The sequence below is a fragment of the Magnolia sinica genome, chromosome 10 (assembly GCF_029962835.1).
Source record: "Magnolia sinica isolate HGM2019 chromosome 10, MsV1, whole genome shotgun sequence".
Classification (NCBI taxonomy): Eukaryota; Viridiplantae; Streptophyta; class Magnoliopsida; order Magnoliales; family Magnoliaceae; genus Magnolia; species Magnolia sinica.
Window position 1 is genome coordinate 74,708,600 of NC_080582.1, and position 19,804 is coordinate 74,728,403.

At 40.9% G+C, this 19,804-nt stretch overlaps 1 protein-coding gene across 2 annotated transcripts; it reads left to right on the forward strand.

The window, feature by feature from the left end:
- Positions 1 to 2,375: 2,375 nt before the first annotated feature.
- Positions 2,376 to 19,590, forward strand: LOC131217001 (leucine aminopeptidase 2, chloroplastic-like). 2 transcript variants are annotated; one of them, XM_058211669.1, is made up of 10 exons: positions 2,376 to 2,719; positions 8,303 to 8,723; positions 9,132 to 9,326; positions 11,412 to 11,694; positions 11,816 to 11,942; positions 12,110 to 12,205; positions 14,966 to 15,043; positions 16,770 to 16,830; positions 17,748 to 17,935; positions 19,228 to 19,590. In XM_058211669.1, exons 1-10 carry the CDS (start codon positions 2,651 to 2,653, stop codon positions 19,357 to 19,359), a joined length of 1,650 nt encoding a protein of 549 aa, XP_058067652.1. In that variant the 5' UTR covers positions 2,376 to 2,650; the 3' UTR covers positions 19,360 to 19,590. The 2 variants fall into 2 exon arrangements, with proteins under 2 accessions (XP_058067652.1, XP_058067653.1); XM_058211670.1 differs by having other exon boundaries at positions 2,378 to 2,719; positions 11,469 to 11,694.
- Positions 19,591 to 19,804: the final 214 nt, after the last annotated feature.

The following is a 19,804-nucleotide window of genomic DNA, read 5'->3' on the forward strand; positions in this document are numbered from 1 at the left end:
CAAACCTGGATGAAAGGAAAATAAAAATATAAGCCTGATCTAAAACGTTTGTGGCCCCCAAAAGTTTTTAATGGTGGGTGTTTAATCACTCCTATTTTCTGTGTTGTGGTTCACTTAAGCTTACGATCCACTTCATTTTTGGGTTTAGGTCTTAAAATGAAGTGAAAAAATGGATCTACGGCATAGATATAAAACACATATATCATGTTGGGCCCGGCATCCGGACACATCTAATCATCACCACTGGGGGTGGTGATCCGCGTCCCTAGTCAAAAGGACGCTGATTAAACGGTCTTGCCGACAAGGGGTGGTGTGTCGATGTGTTGGGGGACGCAGATTTGCTGCGAAAGCCTGGGAAGTTCCTCGTGGAGGGATGTTGGGTGGGGCCACCACCATATTTTTGGGAAACCTAATCCCTTCATCCATATTTTGCAAGCTAATTTTAAGACAAGTAACAAAAAATGAGGTGGATCCAAGACTTAAGTGGGCCACACGAGAGGAAACAGCCGGAATTCAGTAAGAACCGTTAAAACATTCATATGACCATAAAAGCTAATTTTTTTGTATTTTGACTTCATCCCTATGTTAATGACCTTATAAACGGTTTGGATGGCATATAAACATCAATGTGGAGCCTAGGAAGGTTTCGATAGTAGGTATTTCTTTCCTCAATTTCCCCTCTGGTGTGGCCCACTTTAGTTTTCGATCCACTTCGTTTTTGGCTAATTTTTCTAAAATGAGCTTGCCGAACGGATGAAGAGAGTATATTTCCCATAAACATAGTGGTGGGCTCCACCCAGCATCCTTGCACAGAAACTTTCTGTGAAAGGCTTTAGCAGGAAATTCGTGTCCTTGGGTAGGGAACTATGGGACCCATGTAATGTATGTATTTTTATATCCAACTACGTCTATCTATTTTGCCCCCTCATTTTGGAGCGTGATCTAAAAAATAAAGTAAATCTAAAGTTCAAGTAGACTTACATCACATTGGAGGGATAATGATACCCACCCTTGATTATTTATAAGGCCCGCCATAATGTTTATTTGTCATCAATCCTTACCAAGTTCACTCAAACATAGATTGATAAAAGGAAAACACAAATGTCAACCTAATTTGAATATTTAGTGGGCTCAAGAAGATTTTAACGGTGGGCTTTCAATTACATAGTTTCTAGTGAGGTGGTTCACTTGAACTTTTAATTTATTTAATTTTTGGATTCTTGCTTTAAAATGGAGGGGGAGGGAGGGGCAATATGGACGGACGGTGTGGATATAAAACACATGCTAGTGTGGATATAAAACACATGCTTCACATTGGCCCCACAACACCCAACAAATTGGAAATGGACCGGCTACTCCCCGCCACCAGCCTGGTAGCTGGTGGTCAGTGCTTTATGGGACCCACCATGATGTATGTGTTTCATAAATTATGTTCATCTATTTTTACAAATCATTTTAAGGCTTTATCCCAAAATTGATATAGACATAAATTATAAGTAAACCACACCACAGGAAAGAATAGTGATTGGATATCCATCATTAAAATCTTCCTAAGGCCCATTGTACCGTTTATTTGACATCCAATCTGTTGATTAAGATACACACCCAGATGAAAGCTAAAACAAATATTAGCTTGATCCAAAACTTTTATGACCCTAAAAAAGTTTTTAATGGTTAAAGTTCATTCATCACTGTTTCCTATAATGTGGTCCACTTGAGATTGGGATATACCTCATTTTTTATCTCATACTGTAAAATGATTTAGAAAAATCGATGGACAACATGGATGAAAGACATTCATCATGGTGGAGCCCACAGAGCACCGATCGTCAGCCACCAGGTGGCTGGTGGTGGGGAGTAGCCAATATGTTTCGAACATATTGACGGAAGCAGATTGGCTGGTGTACCACACACCATCGACTTGGGTGGTGTGTTATGTTGGTTCCATCACGAGGTATGTATTATATCACAACCAGTCTTCCATTCCACGAGGTCCTTGTAAGGTTTGGCCCGAAAAATAAGACAAATACAAAGATCAAGAAATCAAGCGAACCACATTAAAAAAAGTAATGGGGTTTGAAAGTTTATCATTGAAATTTTTGGGCATCGCAGAGGTTTTGGATCAATATGGCATTTATTTTTTCATCTTTCATTCTAGTTTTTGTTACATTACCAACAAATTGGATGGAAAATAAATGTTATGGTAGACTCTATAAATGTTTTAATGGCGAGAATTATTATCCCACTATTATTTGTGGTGTGGTACACTTAAGCTTTGGATATGAATAATTTTTGGAATCGTGCTCTGAAATGTTATCTCAAAATGGATGAAAGTGTGAACATAATCACTTTGGTGTCGTTTAACACTGAACTCCTTTGAACTGTTCGTACACTCGAGCTCGAGTAGCGGCAGGGCTCGTCTTTGCACGACACCCACACCAGCCAGATCGGTGGTGTGTGGTACACCAACCAACCCACTTCCCAAATCGACACAACATCGCCAGGGTGGCGTTGGCAACAGCACCTGATTCGCGTCAAGTCAAAATCCGTCTCTCCGCCAACGACTCGGATACTCGTTAAACTACGCCCCTTTTCACCTATCTTGCGCCTTTCCCTCGGCATCCCTCTCTACTCTGCTCGCCGGGTGCGCATGGCGAAAACCTTCACCACCCGATCTACTCTCGGCCTTACCAAGCCTGCTCCCAGTGTCATTCCTCAGGTTTCTTCTCTCTACTATGTCTACCATCTGTTCGACAAAATGCCTGAGATTTTTAATTTTTAATTTTTTTGGGTTTTTGTGTTCATGGGTTCTTTCTGTTGGGGAACATGTTTCTTTGCGTACTTTGTTTTCTCGGAATGATATTTACACTCCATGTTTTTGACGCATAGATCAGTTTCCTTTCTTGTTTTATGATCCTTTTATGGAACGAAAAAAAAAAGGCGAAGGAAAGAGGAGTATGAAATAACCACATTTGGGTTGGGGGTGCAGATACCATATCATTTTTTCTTTCAATTGGGATGTGTGCTGGTTTTGTGGATTTTTATCTGTACTTGGTTTTGTTGTCAATCCGTGTGATAGAATTTCTGAGAGATGGCATTCTTTTGCTCCTTGGGTTTTTCTTCGAGGGTTGTTTGATACTCTGGCAGGATTTGATGGATGATACACAGGCATTTGTATTTGCACACGTTGTCATTTACGTAATTCAAATTAAACAGCCCAAATCATCAAACTTGCTGTATATGGGCTAAAAAGGCAAAATAATATGAATTGGATGATTTTCATATCTTATTATTATTTTTTTTAAAAATTGTTATGTTGGTTAAGGCATCATTTAATATGACTGTCCCTCATATATCATGTAATTGGCTAGTTAAGGCATCATTTAAGTGCAGTTCTTCAAAAAATCATGTAAAGGTGGGACCCACTATATGAATGGTTCAATTTGACTTTCACATTTGCCACATGTACAATTTGTGATTGCCTGTGCATCATCCATCGCACTCTGCAGAGTATCAAAGCATCTCTCTCTCTCTCTCTCTCTCTCTCTCTCTCTCTTTGCATTTTCTTTTTGATGCATTTCTCTTCTGTTATTACAATGCCATTTTATGGGTTTTGTTTTTGAGGCATTGTAAAATGCTCATCATGACAAGATCTATGGTACGTTTTGGTTTTCTTTTTGTGCAAGTGGGCACCTGATTCAGTGATCCAAACTATTGATGTGGTGGCCCTCACTGTGGATGCCCCATGCATGAAAAATCTCCAAAATTGGAAGATTGTAGCCATATGAATCTTTTGCATTTCTTGGTCTGGGAGATTTTTGGTGCATGGGCCATTGAGGGTGGGGCTCATCATTTGAATGCCTTGTACCACTGAATCATAGGCCTTACTTATATAAGCAAAAGATCCAAGTGTAATGTATATCTTCTCTAAGATGAGCATTGTATGGTACGTCTATATTTTTTATGGGGTCCATGTATTTATTTATTCCCTTAGGCTTTAGGCTGTTTCTCTGGTTCTAGTTTCATGATGTTTGGTTTTGCAGTTGACATTGGTTATAAAATTCCTTACAATGGCATTTTTTTTCCCCTTTTACTTCCTTTTTTTTTTTTTTTTTTTTGTGGAGTTGTGTTTTCAATCGATGTGATTTGGTATTATTTTGAGTTTTTTAAGAGCTGGACCTTAGTTACATTGTATGGAATACAAACCTTACCCTTTTCAACTTCCTTTTTTTTTTTTTTCTGGAGTTGTGTTTTCAATTGATGTGATTTGGTATTATTTTGGGTTTTTTAAGAGCTGGACCTTAGTTACATTGTATGGAATACAAACCTTACCCTTTTCAACGTTTCTTTCTTGATCTTTCATGTTTTTATTTTTATTTTTGTTTAATAGGATGTATGTAGGGGTGGCAATGGGTCAGGTTGACCTGCTGGTCAATTGGCTGGACATGTTTTTGAGGTGGGTTGGGGCCAAGCTAAATGAGCTGCGGGTCAGGCTCGGGCTGGAAATGTGACCCTGCTTAAGTAAATCGGTCAGGCTTGGGTTGAACCCTACCCAACCTGACCCACCCATATTGGTTATCAATGAGTTGGGCCAGATGTCCTAACCCAACCTGAGAAACAAAATAAAAAAGAAAAGTGCGCGCGTGCGTGCGTGTGAAGTCCAACTAGCTTAGAAATTGACTATTTATTAATGATTAATTAATGACAATAAATATGAGGGAGAGAAGGAAAATGGGTTGCCTGCGTAGGTGGGCTCCACTGTAGTGTTTATTTGAAATTTACCTTGACCATCAGGTGAGTCACCCCATGTTAGGCCCAGGGCCAAAAACTTAGCCCCATTCGTGATTTATGTGGACCACATGATCAGAAACAATATACAAGGAAACCTCACCCTCCAAAATGTTTCCCTTGGTGTGACCAACTTGAATCACGGATGGGCCTGATTTTAGGCCCCAAGATTAAGTTTTAATGTTTCATCTAATGGTTGGAGTAGATTGCATATAATCACCACGACGGGCCTTGTAAAAATCAGGGGTGGACTTCTCTCTTCCAACTGTGGTGTGGCCCACCTGAATCACATGTTAGCTTGATTTTTTAGCCATAGGCCTAACATGAGATTACACATCTAATGGTCGGGCATGGATTAGGTGTTACCCATTACCATGGGGTCCACCTTGATGATTTTTGATATATCCATGCCATCCATCCGTTTTTCCAACCAATTTTAGGATTTGGTTCAAAAAATTAAGCAGATCCAAATGTCAGGTGGACCACATCACATGAAATAGAGGTGATTGAATGCCCACCATTAAAAACTTCCTAGGGTCCACCATGATGTTTATTTTCCATCCAAGCCATTGATAAGGTCAACTAGACTTGGATGGAGCACATCCGTCTCCCACTCATTTCCAAAAGCGGTGATATATTCCCAAAAAGAAGAGGAATTCAAGTCCAACTGGTTGGACCACAGGCTATAGTCCAATCATATGATAACTTCCAAAGTATTAAATGCATGACACATATAGCCCTTCAATAGGTTGGCCCCACCAAGAGGATCGCCTAGCGCAATGTTCAGTCCTATCTACATATCAAGTAGGCCACACCTGTTAAGGAATTTTCCAAAAGATGATCCTTGTGATGGGGACAGGTTGGATGTCATATTCGCATGGAAGGTTGGAACTTAACCTATAGTCTAGCGCGTTGGACTTGAGACCTCATTAAAAAAAAGAGAAAAAAATATCAGGCTGGCTTGTGATTCAGATGGGCCTTAAACGACCAATCGGTTTATATATATAGAGGAATGCTCACTTGCGCACTAGTTCTCACGAGAACTCATGAGAACTTTTTCAGAACTCATCACACGTGATGTGGGCCCAAAATCTGAACCTTCCATGTAATGCAGCACCCCATGAATCCCATGGGGTCCGACTTTTACCCTTATACAAAACTTTGCTGGACCATGGCAAAAGAGAGACAAATGAAGGGACGAAATTGTTTCCTTTTTCCATGGCCCACCAAAGTTTTGGATCAGAGTGAAAGTCGGGCCCGCATCGCGTGTGATGAGTTCTGAAAAAGTTCTCACGAGTTCTCATGAGAATTGGTGCGCAGGTGAGCATTCCTCTCTCTCTATATATGTATGTATGTATATATACATACACACATGCATACAGATGTATGTGTGTGTGCGCGTGCACATCTAGACACACACATGGATATAGGGAAAAGGTTCCATTCTATGAGGTCAACCTCATGGGAGCTTCCCATAAGGTCGAGCTTTGTGGGCCCCACCATGATGTGTGTTGGACATCCACACTGTGCATTTTCTGGGTCCCCTCTAGGTTATGTTATGTCCCAAAAATCAGCCATTTCTAGAACTTAAGTGGGCCACACAATCTGAAACCATGCTTAAAATATCTAAAAGCACCAGGTGGGGCCAACCTGAGTTTTGAAATGGCCTGAAATTTGGTGTGACCCCTCATCCAAATGGGACACATACAATGGATGGGTTGGATTTTGAACTACATCTCAGTGGGCCTTATAAACAATCAGGAAGGTTTCAATGCGTGGGTGTACACTCTCAACTGTTTTCTATGGTGTGGCCTACCTAAGTCTTAGATTGGCCTGATTTTTAGGCCCATGGCCTACCATGGAAGGGTGCATCAAATTGAAGGTGTGTGGATGTCCGACATGTATTATGGTGAGGCCCACAAAACTTGACCTCATGGGAAGCTCCTGTGAGGTCAACCTCATTGAGTACATATCAACTATCTTGTGCATAGCCTTGGTGTCATATTCCATTCTTAAACCTAAGCTCGGTTGTGGTGGGTTGGTCAAGCCCGACCCATTTGCAATTAAATGGGCGAGTCAGGTTGGGTCCGGCAGATGCAGATTGTGTCCTACCCCCGTTCGTCTCTAGCCACAAACGGGTAGATCTGTGGGGCCCCCCCACCATGATGTATTTGTTTATCCATGTTGTCCATCCCTTTTCTCATATCATTTTAAGGTATGAGCCCAAACATGAGCCAGATCCAATGCTCAAGTGGAGCACACCAAATAGTAAGCTTGGGTTGCATTAAATGCAAGTTGCATTAAATACACGAGTCATCTGTGGTGTGGTCCACTTTAGCGTTGGATCTTCCTCATTTTTGGGCTCATACCTTAAAATGATCTTAGAAAAGGGATGGGCGGCGTGGATAAACAAATACATCATGGTGAGCCCCCCCACAGATCAGCCCGTTCATGGCTAGAGACAGGCGCGGGTAGGAAGCAATCTGCATTTTGGTCCGGCTTGGTGAATTTTTAATTGCCTCGGGTCAGTTCAAAGGGTAATGGGTTGTGGGTCAGGTTTGGGGAAGAATTCTTGGCCCGTTTAGTAAATGGGTCAAGTTTGGGCTGCACCCAACCTGGTCCGAACCCCGACCCATTGCCGCCCCCAGATAAATGTGTTTCGTTGATGGATGCAAGCTTTTTGTTAATGGATGCAGGCTTTTAACTATCTTTTGAATGCTCGTTGCACACTGATTACATGCTTGTTTGCTCAAGCTTTCCATTTTTGAATTATGCATGTTTTCATGTTCTGTTCGCATGGTGATATTCTATATCTCCCCCTCAAATATCTTTTCAATGTATGTATTCTTTTTGGATTTTGAGGATGATTTGCGCTTTTTTAGAAGCACCATGTTTGTTTTTAATTTTGAAGTGCTTGATTTGAGGTTCTCTTGCGTGCATTCTTAGGGCTTTTTTTTTTCCAACGGAACTTTGGGATGCATTGTGCTTTCAGTGCATGTGGTTTTGTTGACCTGGCATTCCTTCACATTTATTTATTTATTTTTCATTTTCTCCTTTCTTACTCGACGTATGTGTTTTCATATGCATATGCATTTGTGTTTTTTGAAGCAATTGTTGGGACCGTTTGTCCTTTTTAAGTTGTTCTTTGGTATGGCATTCCCACATGCTTCGTGATACTGAAGCATTTCAGATACTTCTTGAGTGATTTTTTTTTTAGTTTTTTTTTTTAAATTATTTAAATTATTATTCTCATATGTTTATTTAGATTCTTAATTTTTATGGCATTGCACATGTTTCTTGAGAAATTTTTGTTATTGAGAATATGGTGGGTACCGAGTCTGCTAGTATTTGAGAGACCAATGTCTCTACATCCTTGAATTTGTGTTTTGCTTTTCCTTAGATTTTTCATGATTTTAGCCATCCACATGCTGATACCACTTGGGAGAATAAAAGGAGAAAAAATAAATAATCCTAAAATGATAGTTTTGTTCTTTTGATGATCTTTTGCTTGCAGATTGCTTTTTCTGCAAAAGAGATCGAATTTTCAGAATGGAAAGGAGACTTGCTTGCAGTTGCCGTGTTGGAGAAAGACATGTCTAAAGACGAGAGTTTCAAGTTTAAGAATGCAATTCTGAGAAGGCTAGATATCTTGCTTGGTGGTCTGTTGGGTGACACATCAGCAGAGGAGGATTTTGCTGGAAAAACTGGGCAGCTAACACTTATCAGGCTTCGCGAATCAGGTTTCAGAAGGATTGGCTTGTTTGGACTTGGGCAGTCCACACTTTCCCCTGCGCCGACCACCTATCAAGGCCTTGGAGAGGCCATTGCAGCAGCTGCTAAAGCTGTCCAAGCAAGTAATGTTGCTGTTGTTCTTGCTTCATCCGAGGGGTTTTCTGAAGATTCCAAGCTCAACACTGCTTCTGCAATAGCATCAGGTATATATTCAATCGTTCTGATCTTTTCCAGGAATGAGAAATTGCTCACAATTTCTTTTGAGAAATATCCAGTGTTTGACTTGTGCACCAAATCATCAGTTTGTGAGTCATTGAATGTTGATGATGTGTGTAGCATTTTCCCAACTGCTCTTGTTCTTTTGCCAGGTGATGGAAAGTGTTGGTCTTGTCAACATCCGATCAAGATTGGGCACTTATATCATTGTGCACTGATGTTTTGGGGTGCAAATCTGACACTGGGTCATGGGCGATTTTTATTTTAGTTGATTAAACTTCATTCAATAATGATTGACGCCTTTCAAAAAGAAAAAAAAAAATGTGGATTAAAAAATCTTCCCATATATGCCTAACTTTGGTCTTAAAATTCTCCTGATGGTTGGACTACTCCAGGAATCATGCTCGGTGTTTATGAAGATGAGAGGTTTAAGACAGAATCCAAGAGGCTATTGCTCAAGTCAGTGGATATTCTTGGTCTTGAAGCTGGAGCTGGAATAGACAGCAAGCTCAGGTATACGGGTGATGTTTGCTCTGGGGTGATTTTGGCAAGAGACCTTGCAAATTCACCTGCGAATGTACTTACACCTGGTTTGTACTTGTTACCCATCTGATAAGGATTTCCTTTCTTACATACAAGAAGGTAGCTGCACAATGCGCAGCACACAAGCGATTGTTTATGTGGAAGGTGGGTTGTGTGCTTGGGCCCAAGATGATGTTTGTGTGAAATCCACTCCGTCCATCACATGAACCACATCAGATCCTTTGTACCTAACAAAAATCAACTCTGTCAAAAACATAGGTGGGCCCACACACAAACCTCTAGTCATAGTCTTCTCTCTATTAATGCATGTGGTGTAGCCCACCCGAATTTTGACTAATCATATTTTCTAATCCATGGTATAATAGTGATAGGTGCACTTGATGGATGGAGTGGATGTGACATACACAACATAGTGAGCCCCACTAGTCTCATGTGTTATATGGTGCAAATGAGAAAGTTTCCTCATGATTACCAGTGGTTACCACTTACAAAGGCAACACTCATCTTGTAGAGTTAAAAGAATAAAAATAAAAATCGAAAAATACCATAAATAAAAAAAATGGAAAGATGATTAGGAGAGGGCTGCCACGTAGGCAGCCCCATGTAGGAACATGGATGCATTTAGTATATTTATATAGTTCCTGCGAGCAGTAGTACGCGAAGGCATTTGTGCAGTCTGCTTGGAATGGGCCACAACCCACAAGTGATGTGTTTCTCACATATGATCCAACTATTAGATGTGCTGCCCAATTTTAGGCCCAGATCCCAAAAATCAGCCCAATCCGCGATTCAGGTGGGCCATATGATAGCAAACAATTGGTAAGGGGATGTCCACCCTTGATATTTCATGGGGCCCATCATATTTCGTATATGACATCTACTCTGACCATCAGATGTGATGCAGGGACATATGATGACCTAATCCTAGATGCATGTATAATCAGGTTAAAGAATGTTCAAAATTCAAATAAATAAAATAATCAACTAACCCTTTCTAATTAAACGGATTAGGTAAATTTCAACACAAAGATGAGGTCATTCCGTCAGGATCATGCCCCATAACATAAAATCGCGTAAACAGTAAAAAGGAAGGACCTAGGGATATGGGGATATCCCAGATCTAGCATAAGTCAGTCCACAGTCAAGTTTGGATTTGATTCTACGGACTAACAATCCATTTTTTCTATTTAAACTAGAAAGGGGATATCCAGAGATGAACGAAAGGGGTGAAGAATGAAGGGTTTGAGATGAAGAAAGTACAGGTCTTTTTGTCGTCAAAAGAAAAGGAGGATGATTCTTACCTTTTCCCCACCTCGAAGATATAGAAAGAAGGAAACCTAAAATTGGGGTGGAATCCTCGACATCCAAGGGCCAATCCTGAAACCCTGATCTCTTGAATAAAGAGGAAGAAAAGAGACAAATTTTTATTCATTCAATAATAATGAAAATAAGGTTTCTCACAACGTATATATAAGCTATGGAAAAAGTAAAAGTGCATTAAAGCCCCCGAAAACAAGGAACATAACAAAAAAAGATGAAAAATTAAAGAAAGTGCAATAAAGCCCTTGAAACAAGAGAAAAGAACAAAAACGCTTAAAACTAAAACACCCGTGTGGTAGGGTGTGAAATCCGACTCATGGATCTATGGTCAGGGTGTGGTCATGCTGCTCCTAAACCCGTAGCGCGTCAGAAAATGGGTCCGATGCACCCAACATCCATCCACATCAACTCCTCCGTTCCGGTACTTTGTCGGGGATGCCTCCTCCTCTGGTACACTCTAAAGGGTGCACCACTGATGTCCGCATCAAGATGGGTCCCACCATTTTAGGCCCAGGGCCAAAAAACAACCCCATCCATGATTCAGGTGGGCCACACTATGGGACACGGTTGGAAGGGGGATGTTCCCCTTGTTCAGCGATTCCCTATGGTGTGGCCCACTCAAATTGCGGGTTAGGCTGATTTTTGGGCCCTAGGCCTAACTTTATGGAGGCATATGATGGTTGGCTCGGCTGCCCCAAGCTGACTGCGCAAATGCCCTCGTGCAGTACTACTCATAGTTGGTCAGTTTTTGTTGGTTTTACTATATTATATATTTGTTTGGTGATGCTTTTCTTTATATTTCTTTGTCCTAGGAATGAGGATGACTGAGGGTTCTGCTATTGACTTAAATTTTATTGCTCCTCTTCTAGTTGTACTGGCAGATGAGGCTTCAAAAATTGCCTCCATGTATGATGATGTTCTTACAGCAACGATATTGGACGAGGATCAATGCAAAGAATATAAGATGGGTTCGTATTTGGGCGTTGCAGCTGCATCTGCGAACCCCCCTCGTTTCATCCACATCCATTATAAACCTCCAAATGGGCAAGTGAAAGCCAAATTGGCAATAGTTGGGAAAGGACTGACGTTTGATAGGTAGTCATTCTTTTGCTAGATGGTCACATTTGTTTTGTGTTGGGTTATTTGCAATATGGAAAATGTGGCGGTTCATAATTTATATGGATTCTTGATTGTTCTTTGTTTTCTATGTTGTTAGTGGTGGCTACAACCTTAAGACGGGGCCAGGCTGTTTTATTGAGCGCATGAAGCTTGATATGGGAGGTTCTGCAGCAGCTCTCGGTGCAGCAAAATCCATAGGGCAAATTAAACCGCCAGGAGTAGAGGCAAGTTGAAAAAAAAAAAAAACATGAACATCAAAGCAATTTCTAGTCTTTGAAAGTGGCGCAGCATGCTACTAAATCATCATCATTGTCTAAGCCTTATCGCAACTAATTGGGGTCTGCTGACATGGCATGCTATTAAATGTAGGTAGAAAATTTGTATTTTCCAGGTCCATTTCATTGTTGCTGCTTGTGAGAACATGATCAGCGGTACTGGCATGAGACCTGGGGATATAATCACAGCTTCTAATGGAAAAACGATTGAGGTAATTGTTGTTGTTGTTTGTTGGGAGCACTATTCAGTTTTCTTTATCTGACATGCTTGTTTGTGTTCATCTCATTCCAAAATTATTCATCATCCATGAAAATAGTTGTTCCATATTCATGCATATTCTGACCAACTTATTGTTAGGAAAGTAGCATCATGTGTTGTTTATTATCTTTTCTATGAGAACATTTCCATTATTTGTAATGTTATACTCGTTTCTTCTTCTTTTACATATAGTCAATCAAGGTTTCTAACAGTGCAGGGTCGAGGGGGTCGATCCTACAAGGCAAGGTGAAAGCCTTATGTGTTCCGAGTTGTTTTTTGAACATTAACAATATTATTAATAAAAGGCTGAAGCCACCATATACAACTACACAACACAACCACAAAAATTGCCAACGATCTTGGAAATGATCCATGAATTTTACAGCCCCAGCCCTTTCTGTTACATGAGGTTTTACCCTTTTAAACACAACTGAGGCTGACCCCTTTTGATTCCTAAAACACCGATCATTCCTTTCTAACCATAAAGCCCACAATCCAGCTAGCATAAATAACCGCCAAATACTCCTTCCTAATCCCCCACCATGCCATGCTAGGAAAAAAAAAGTTTTCAACTGAACTCGGCATCACCCATAATACCCTAAAGAGTCGAAAGAATGATGCAGGACAATTCACCACTTGCTCTAAAAGCTCGAATTGTTAGAGTATGACGAATTAATTCCTTTATCTCATAGCCCAGGCCTTACATCTCATGGGTTAGGACCTCGGCCGAACCGCCTTCATGGGTCCCAAATCACATGGGCCGCCTATCCTGAGTGTGTCCCCGCATCCCACGGGCTACCCCACTCGAGCCCGATGTGAAATGCGTATTAATCACCCCTAGTAACCCTAAGTGTGTCCCTGCATCCCACGGGCTACCCCACCCGAGCCCGGTGTGAAACGCGCATTAATCACCCCTGGCAAGGAGTCTCGAACACGAGACCTCCCCATGGGCTCCAAATCGCATGAGTCACCCACCCCAAGTGTGCCCCTGCATCCAACAGGCGACCCCACTCGAGACTAGTGTGAAAATACCCCTGCATTAATCATCCCTGGTGATGAGTCTCGAACACGAGCCCTCTGGCTCTGATATCAATTTGATGCATGATAAGTAACCATTTGCTTTAGAAGCTTGAACTGTTAGAGTATGACGAATTAATCCCTTTATCTCATAGCCCAGGCCCCACATTTCATAGGTTAGAACCTCGGCCGAACCCCCTTCATGGGCCCCAAATCACATGGGCCGCCCACCCCGAGTGTGTCCCCGCATCCCACGGGCTACCCCACTCGAGCCCGGTGTGAAATGCATATTAATCACCCTTGGTAAGGATTCTCAAACACGAGACCTCCCCTGTGGGCCCCAAATCGCATGGGTCACCCACCCCGAGTGTGCCCCTGCATCCAACAGGCGACCCCACTCGAGCCCAGTGTGAAAATGCCCCTGCATTAAAGAAGTTCCCCCACACTTCTCTTGCGAAAGAGCAATGGATAAAGAGATGATCCACCGATTCTTCGGCTTAAAAGCAGAGTAGACACATTCGGAAGGATCATCTTCCTTTTACGAAGATTATCTATAGTTTGCACCTTTTTTCTGCCCACTAGCCAAGCAAATGCCACCACCTTTAACGGAGCTCCAGAGTGCCATGTAAGCATCGTTGGAGCATCCCCTTTGGTAGCATCACTCCCACTTAGCATCCTATACATGGACCTCACTGAGAACTTGCTGGATTTTCTTTAAGCCATCCGAGTGAGTCCACATTTTCTAGCATCGGGAACTCCTTGGCTAGCAGCTCTAGAAGGACACACAATTCTGCACGGAGGAGCCCAAATAGTTTCCTTGCACAATTCTTCAACTTCTATGTCCTCTAGGTGCTGAATTGTGAACCTCAATAGATAAATCCAAAAATATTTACAAATAGAAAAATGTAAAAAGTAGGAAACTTTGAAAGGACTAAAAAAAAACATTAAAAATAGATTGTAAACACTGACGTATGGTATGCACCTAGTTTTTAAAGCTGAGCACCTCCTGCCTCGAGGCTCTTCACCATTGGGTAGGTGAAAGAAAAAGTCTTCAAGGGAAGGTGGATGAAGAAGTCCTCAGGACTGTTCCTGAGGCTTGAGCCTCATATGGTGGACGGATCGATCATATAAGAAATAAACAAAATTATAGTGGGCAGTTGTATTCTATCTCAGAAATGCCAAATTAATGAACCATTTCTTTGTGCACTATCCTTTTGCATCGGAATTGTGGTTGCGGTGTCTTAATCAATGTGTAACAGTCTGGTGCATGCAAAGATTGTTAGGATAGCTTTTGCATCATGGAATTTAGTGGGTCTAAGGGCAAGAAGGGGGGGTGGATTCTGTGGAAGTTGTATTTCTTGACAGTAGTCTGGTCCATTTTAAGGAACACAACAGCAGGACCTTCCAAAATAAGTCAAAATCCTTCTGGCAGGTCATTGAGAGGGTTAGGGGGATACTGATAGCTTGGACTAGTGTGTTGGAGACCTTTGAGGGTTTTAAGAGGGAGGAGTTATATGGGGAACGGGGTGCTATCTAATTCATGTCTTTTTATTGTCTGATCTGCTTCTTGTCCTTCCTAGCCTGTTTTTTTGGGCTTTCTTTGCTGATTTTTTTAATTTTTATTTTAAGTATCTCGAAAAAGATTCCGCCTGTTGTCTCCTAAAGTATGGCTATTTGCTTTAATTCTCTATTGCAGGTCAATAATACTGATGCAGAAGGTAGACTGACGCTTGCAGATGCTTTGGTTTATGCTTGTAAGCAAGGTGCTGAGAAGGTATTGTTACACCCAAAAACACAACTCTATTTTGTTGGCTGGGTCTGTTTATCTTTTAGAAATAATTGTCATCAGCTATCTTAATAAAGTATTCAGTTCTGTATAAAAATTCGAAATTCATTTTGGGAATATTTAAGATGATAACTAGAAGCTAAGCTTGTCATTAAAAAAAGAAAGAAAGATCTATAGAAGTGAAATGTGTCTCATGCAGCATTTACTGAAATGTGTCATGGAAGCTTAATATTGAAGCCATCTGCTTCTCAATTGTCCAAAGGATGATCAGACAAGGAGACATTCTTTGTATAAAAAATAGGTAAAATGTAAGAACATATCAAAAGGAAATTAAAGAAATTTCAGTTTTGTTTGAAGCGATATCAATTTGAAAAAACCTCCACTAATCAATTACCATCGACGATGTTTGGACCGTGTAGAATGGGGCAAAAAAAGTCATGCAATAACCATTTCAAAGAATTGCAAACTACATAAATATCATACTATGGACATATATTTGTCTACATTGACAAGGAAATGATATGAGGAACAACTAATTGTCCTAAAAGATGTGGAAGTTACAAAGTCCTGACCAAAGCTCTGTGAAGAAGCATATACAAATTAGAACAATTCTGAATCGCAGTTCCTTGTATGCTTTTCCAATAATCATTTACATGGTACGTATTGTGTGAATGTGATGGGTAGATCTTGGAGGTTTCACTTGATTTTTCTTAGGTTGTTTGTGAAGCTTTGTTTTAGTTTGATATGTTGGTCAATCTCGACATGCATCTAAAGCTTAATTTGCTCTTGGAGGCCATGTTGATACTTTTGAGTACGTAGATCACGACCTTGAAGTTGGTGGGACGAGTTATCTTTTGTGGTCTCGCTAATTTTTTTAAAGATGGATTGAATTTGTTAGGGCCAGAAGCCAAAAGAAAAGAAAAAACAACAACAGACAGAAAAAGAAGCGGAAAAAACAAACCAGAAAAGAAAAGACCAACAGAGAACCAACTCTTTGAAAGAGCAACCTAAACAAGACCCCAAATGGACCAAACCCAGGGAGCCCACTCCGTGATATACAAAAGAGCCCTGTTACAAGATCTCTCCGCTGACCCACTCACACTGCTAAAACACCAATTTGTGGTCTCACTTTCCATGGATGTTAATTGACAGTAGACATGAGTTAGGATATATTAATTGCAAGGTTAAGGAGAGCCTTCTATAGAAAAAGATTGCTATACAATTTGTGAATCGGAGAACTTAATCGTCATGTCATGGCTTCTTCCCTCAAAGAAGCCTCGAATTAACCGTAGGCTGAAGTTCCTTCGTACAACTAAAGAAGTGTGGATTATAGTTGCTCAAAATTACTCTCGGCGCCTATCAAGACATTGGAAACCATCTTCTTGGGGAGAAATCCCTATTAGTGTTAGACAACTTTGTGTGATAAGACGGAGGAGTTAGATCACTACAAACACCGACTATTTGTATCTCCTGCACAGGAAAGGATTTTTGAATTGTGAGCCGAACTAAATGCTGAGTATGAGTTGATTCGGGATCAGATCTTAGGGAGACATTTCTTCCGCCCTTAGGTGATGTATTATACACATGCTGTTTTGCTGTGTGATGAGGCTCCACATGCAATTATGCATACTCACTGTCGATGTTTATTAGAGGTCCATTCTAGATTTAAAAATTCCAATATTCTCCATATAACCTTTTGTACCATTGCATGCAGGTAGTTGATCTGGCAACGCTAACTGGGGCATGTGTAGTTGCCCTTGGGCCCACTATTGCCGGTATGTATATCTTAGGATCATGGATTTCTTCCACTTCTTCAGAATTGTTGTTTATCCTTCCAGTATTGCAGTACATAGTGAACTTTGTTGCTGCCTAAAATATTTTTCTAATTTTTATCTGTGGAAGTTCAAAAAAAAAAAAATCTTCTTTTCGATGGACCTTTTCCAAGTAATTCTTCACGGTTTGTCACTATTGAAAATCCATGGCTGTGGTGATTCTCTTAAAACTGGTGGCAGTCGTATTTTTATTCTTCCTGATTTAACTGTCTTAAATTTGTTCGTGTTTCCTCCCCTCCTTTTATTTTCATTTCCACTGTATTTTAAACTAATCTTTTGGTTATTTCTTATTATTCAATTCAGCTGATTTGAAAAATAGAAATTGCTTGGTTCTACATTGGACAGAGTATTTTACCTTTTCAGGCTCACTTGATTCCAGTTCTACATTTATGTACCATGGTGTTCAATGTCTGCAACGACAAACCTGAACAGGCAATTATACCCATCGCGTGGTGATTCAAAATGCCGATAGGATGGCCCCTATTCCCCATTTACGAAAAAGAACTATATTGGAAATCAAATGCATAATCCAACTATATTTAGTCTTTACTATTGAATGTGGATCATTATCATATTTTCTTCCTAATTGTGCATTTTTGGACACCAATCTAAGGGTTAGGATTTTCATATCTGGGATATTTTTCTTGGAGCACAGGCCATTGACAGTTTGCCATGATATCAACCATTTGGATTAATGAACCATGGCCTTGCTTTCACAAACTGAAAACCTTAGCAAACTGTACATATCATCTGGTCAAGCATCATATGACACCTCTCTAAAAATATCTTACATGCAAAGCATCAAAGCAGAGGACTTGTCGGACTGATATTAACATTTCATGCTCATGAACCTCATACAGGAGTATTCACACCAAGTGATGAGCTAGTGAAGGAGCTTCTTACAGCTGCAGAGGTCACTGGGGAGAAGTTTTGGAGGATGCCATTAGAGGATAGCTATTGGGAGTCGATGAAATCAGGAGTGGCAGACATGGTTAACACTGGAGAACGCCCAGGTGGTGCTATCACAGCTGCACTTTTCTTGAAACAGGTCTGGCTTATTTCTCCATTACTGCTTTTTATTCTCTCTCTTCTGAATGTGTCTGGAAGTTTGGTAGGCCCATGAAGACTTGGGGTGTTGACTAGGGATAGGGTATGACATCATGACAAATGGATTTACATATGAGTGTGTGGTGGCCCATTCTTCTTGGCCATCGGTTCAGTGCACCAATCTAAACCGGGAGTTGAATCGTGTTTGATGGTTAGCAGGAATGAGGAATTATAGGCTTGAGCCTCAGCAACTGTATGGTTTGCATTGGTGCGTGATTACATACATGCAAAGAGCATGGCTCAATGATCTGAACATTAATCTGATGGGTTGCGCATGGGGAATGCCGCTCTCAGATTCGAATTCTAACCCTTTGGTGTTTGTTTGTCTTCTTATTTTCCAATTTTCTGTTGAACAAGGACAGTTGCTGCATTTTCCTCCCTTGACCTTCTATTTGCAGGACTCTGTTTGATGGGATATGATCTTCCAAACTGGGAGATATTTGGACCCATCAAATAAACGGGTCTGGATCTCCAAGCCGTGGGCTCCGCATGCACAGAATCCCCAAATCATACAATTGGTGAGGTGCATGACCCTGTAATTCCTCAGTAGAAAGTAAGTGATGAACCACATTGGCAGTAGAGCAGATTAGGTGAGACCCCGGCCTCACCCAAGACGGCGCGGCCCTTACCATGCGGCCCACCTTGATGTATGTATTATGTATCCATGTTGTCCATCCATTTTTTCCAGATCATTTTAGGGAATTATCCCAAAATGAAGCAGATCCAATTATCAGGTGGACCATACCATAAGAAACAGTGGTGATTGACCATCCTACCATTAAAAACTTCTTAGGGCACATCTTAATGTTTCGGTAGTGTTTATTTACCATCCAATCTGTTGATAAGGTCACATAAGCCTGGATGAAGGGAAAAAAAAACAAATATCAGCTTGATCCAAAACTCGTGGCCCATTAATTGTCAATCACCACTGTTTCTTATGGTATGGTCCACCTGATAATTGGATCTGCTTCATTTTTGGAATAATGCCCTAAAATGATCTGGGAAAAAGGTTGGGCAGCGTGGATACATAATAAATACATCGAGGTGGGCCCCACGGTAACCCCATGGTAAGGGCCCCATGGCAGATCCCACCTCTTGAATTTTTTGGCAAATTAACTCGATGGTCCTTGATTTCGGCCTTCCGGGCATGACCCCAAATGTGACATGGTCTGATTGAAAGCGTGGATTAGTTAGTAATGATGAAATGAAATGATGAATTCTCTGCTTTTGCAGTTTGTTGATGAGAAGGTCCAGTGGCTTCATATTGACATGGCAGGCCCCGTTTTGAACGAGAAGAAGAAATCTGCCACGGGATTTGGGGTCTCGACGTTGGTGGAATGGGTTCTGAAAAATTCATCGTCTTAGCTTCTGGCAGAAATTCTCCGAAATCGGCATAAACCTCCTGTATAGGAATAGGTGATAAAAAAAGCTCAAATGGGTTGTGAATAAAAAGATGGATTGGAATGGGAGAAATCTGCAGTGAATGTGTGTAGTTTATTTATATTGTTAAAGGCATCTTCTGCTGTTCATAAGATCTCAGAAATGTTAGGATCAAATGACATCTTCTTGGGAGTGAATGCATGAAAATTGAAAGCATATATATGGGGATGCCTCCTTCAAGGTGCGGCGGTTGTTGTATCTTCTCACCTTCAAGCGTATACGAATGACTTTTGTATCTTCCCTTAATCCTGGAGATTCACACCTGATGATCAGGTTTGGTAAAAGATAGACAATGGGCCCCACACAAACCTATGATTGGTGTACGATGTATATAAAGTATCACACTGGAGTATTAAATAAATCCTGCATT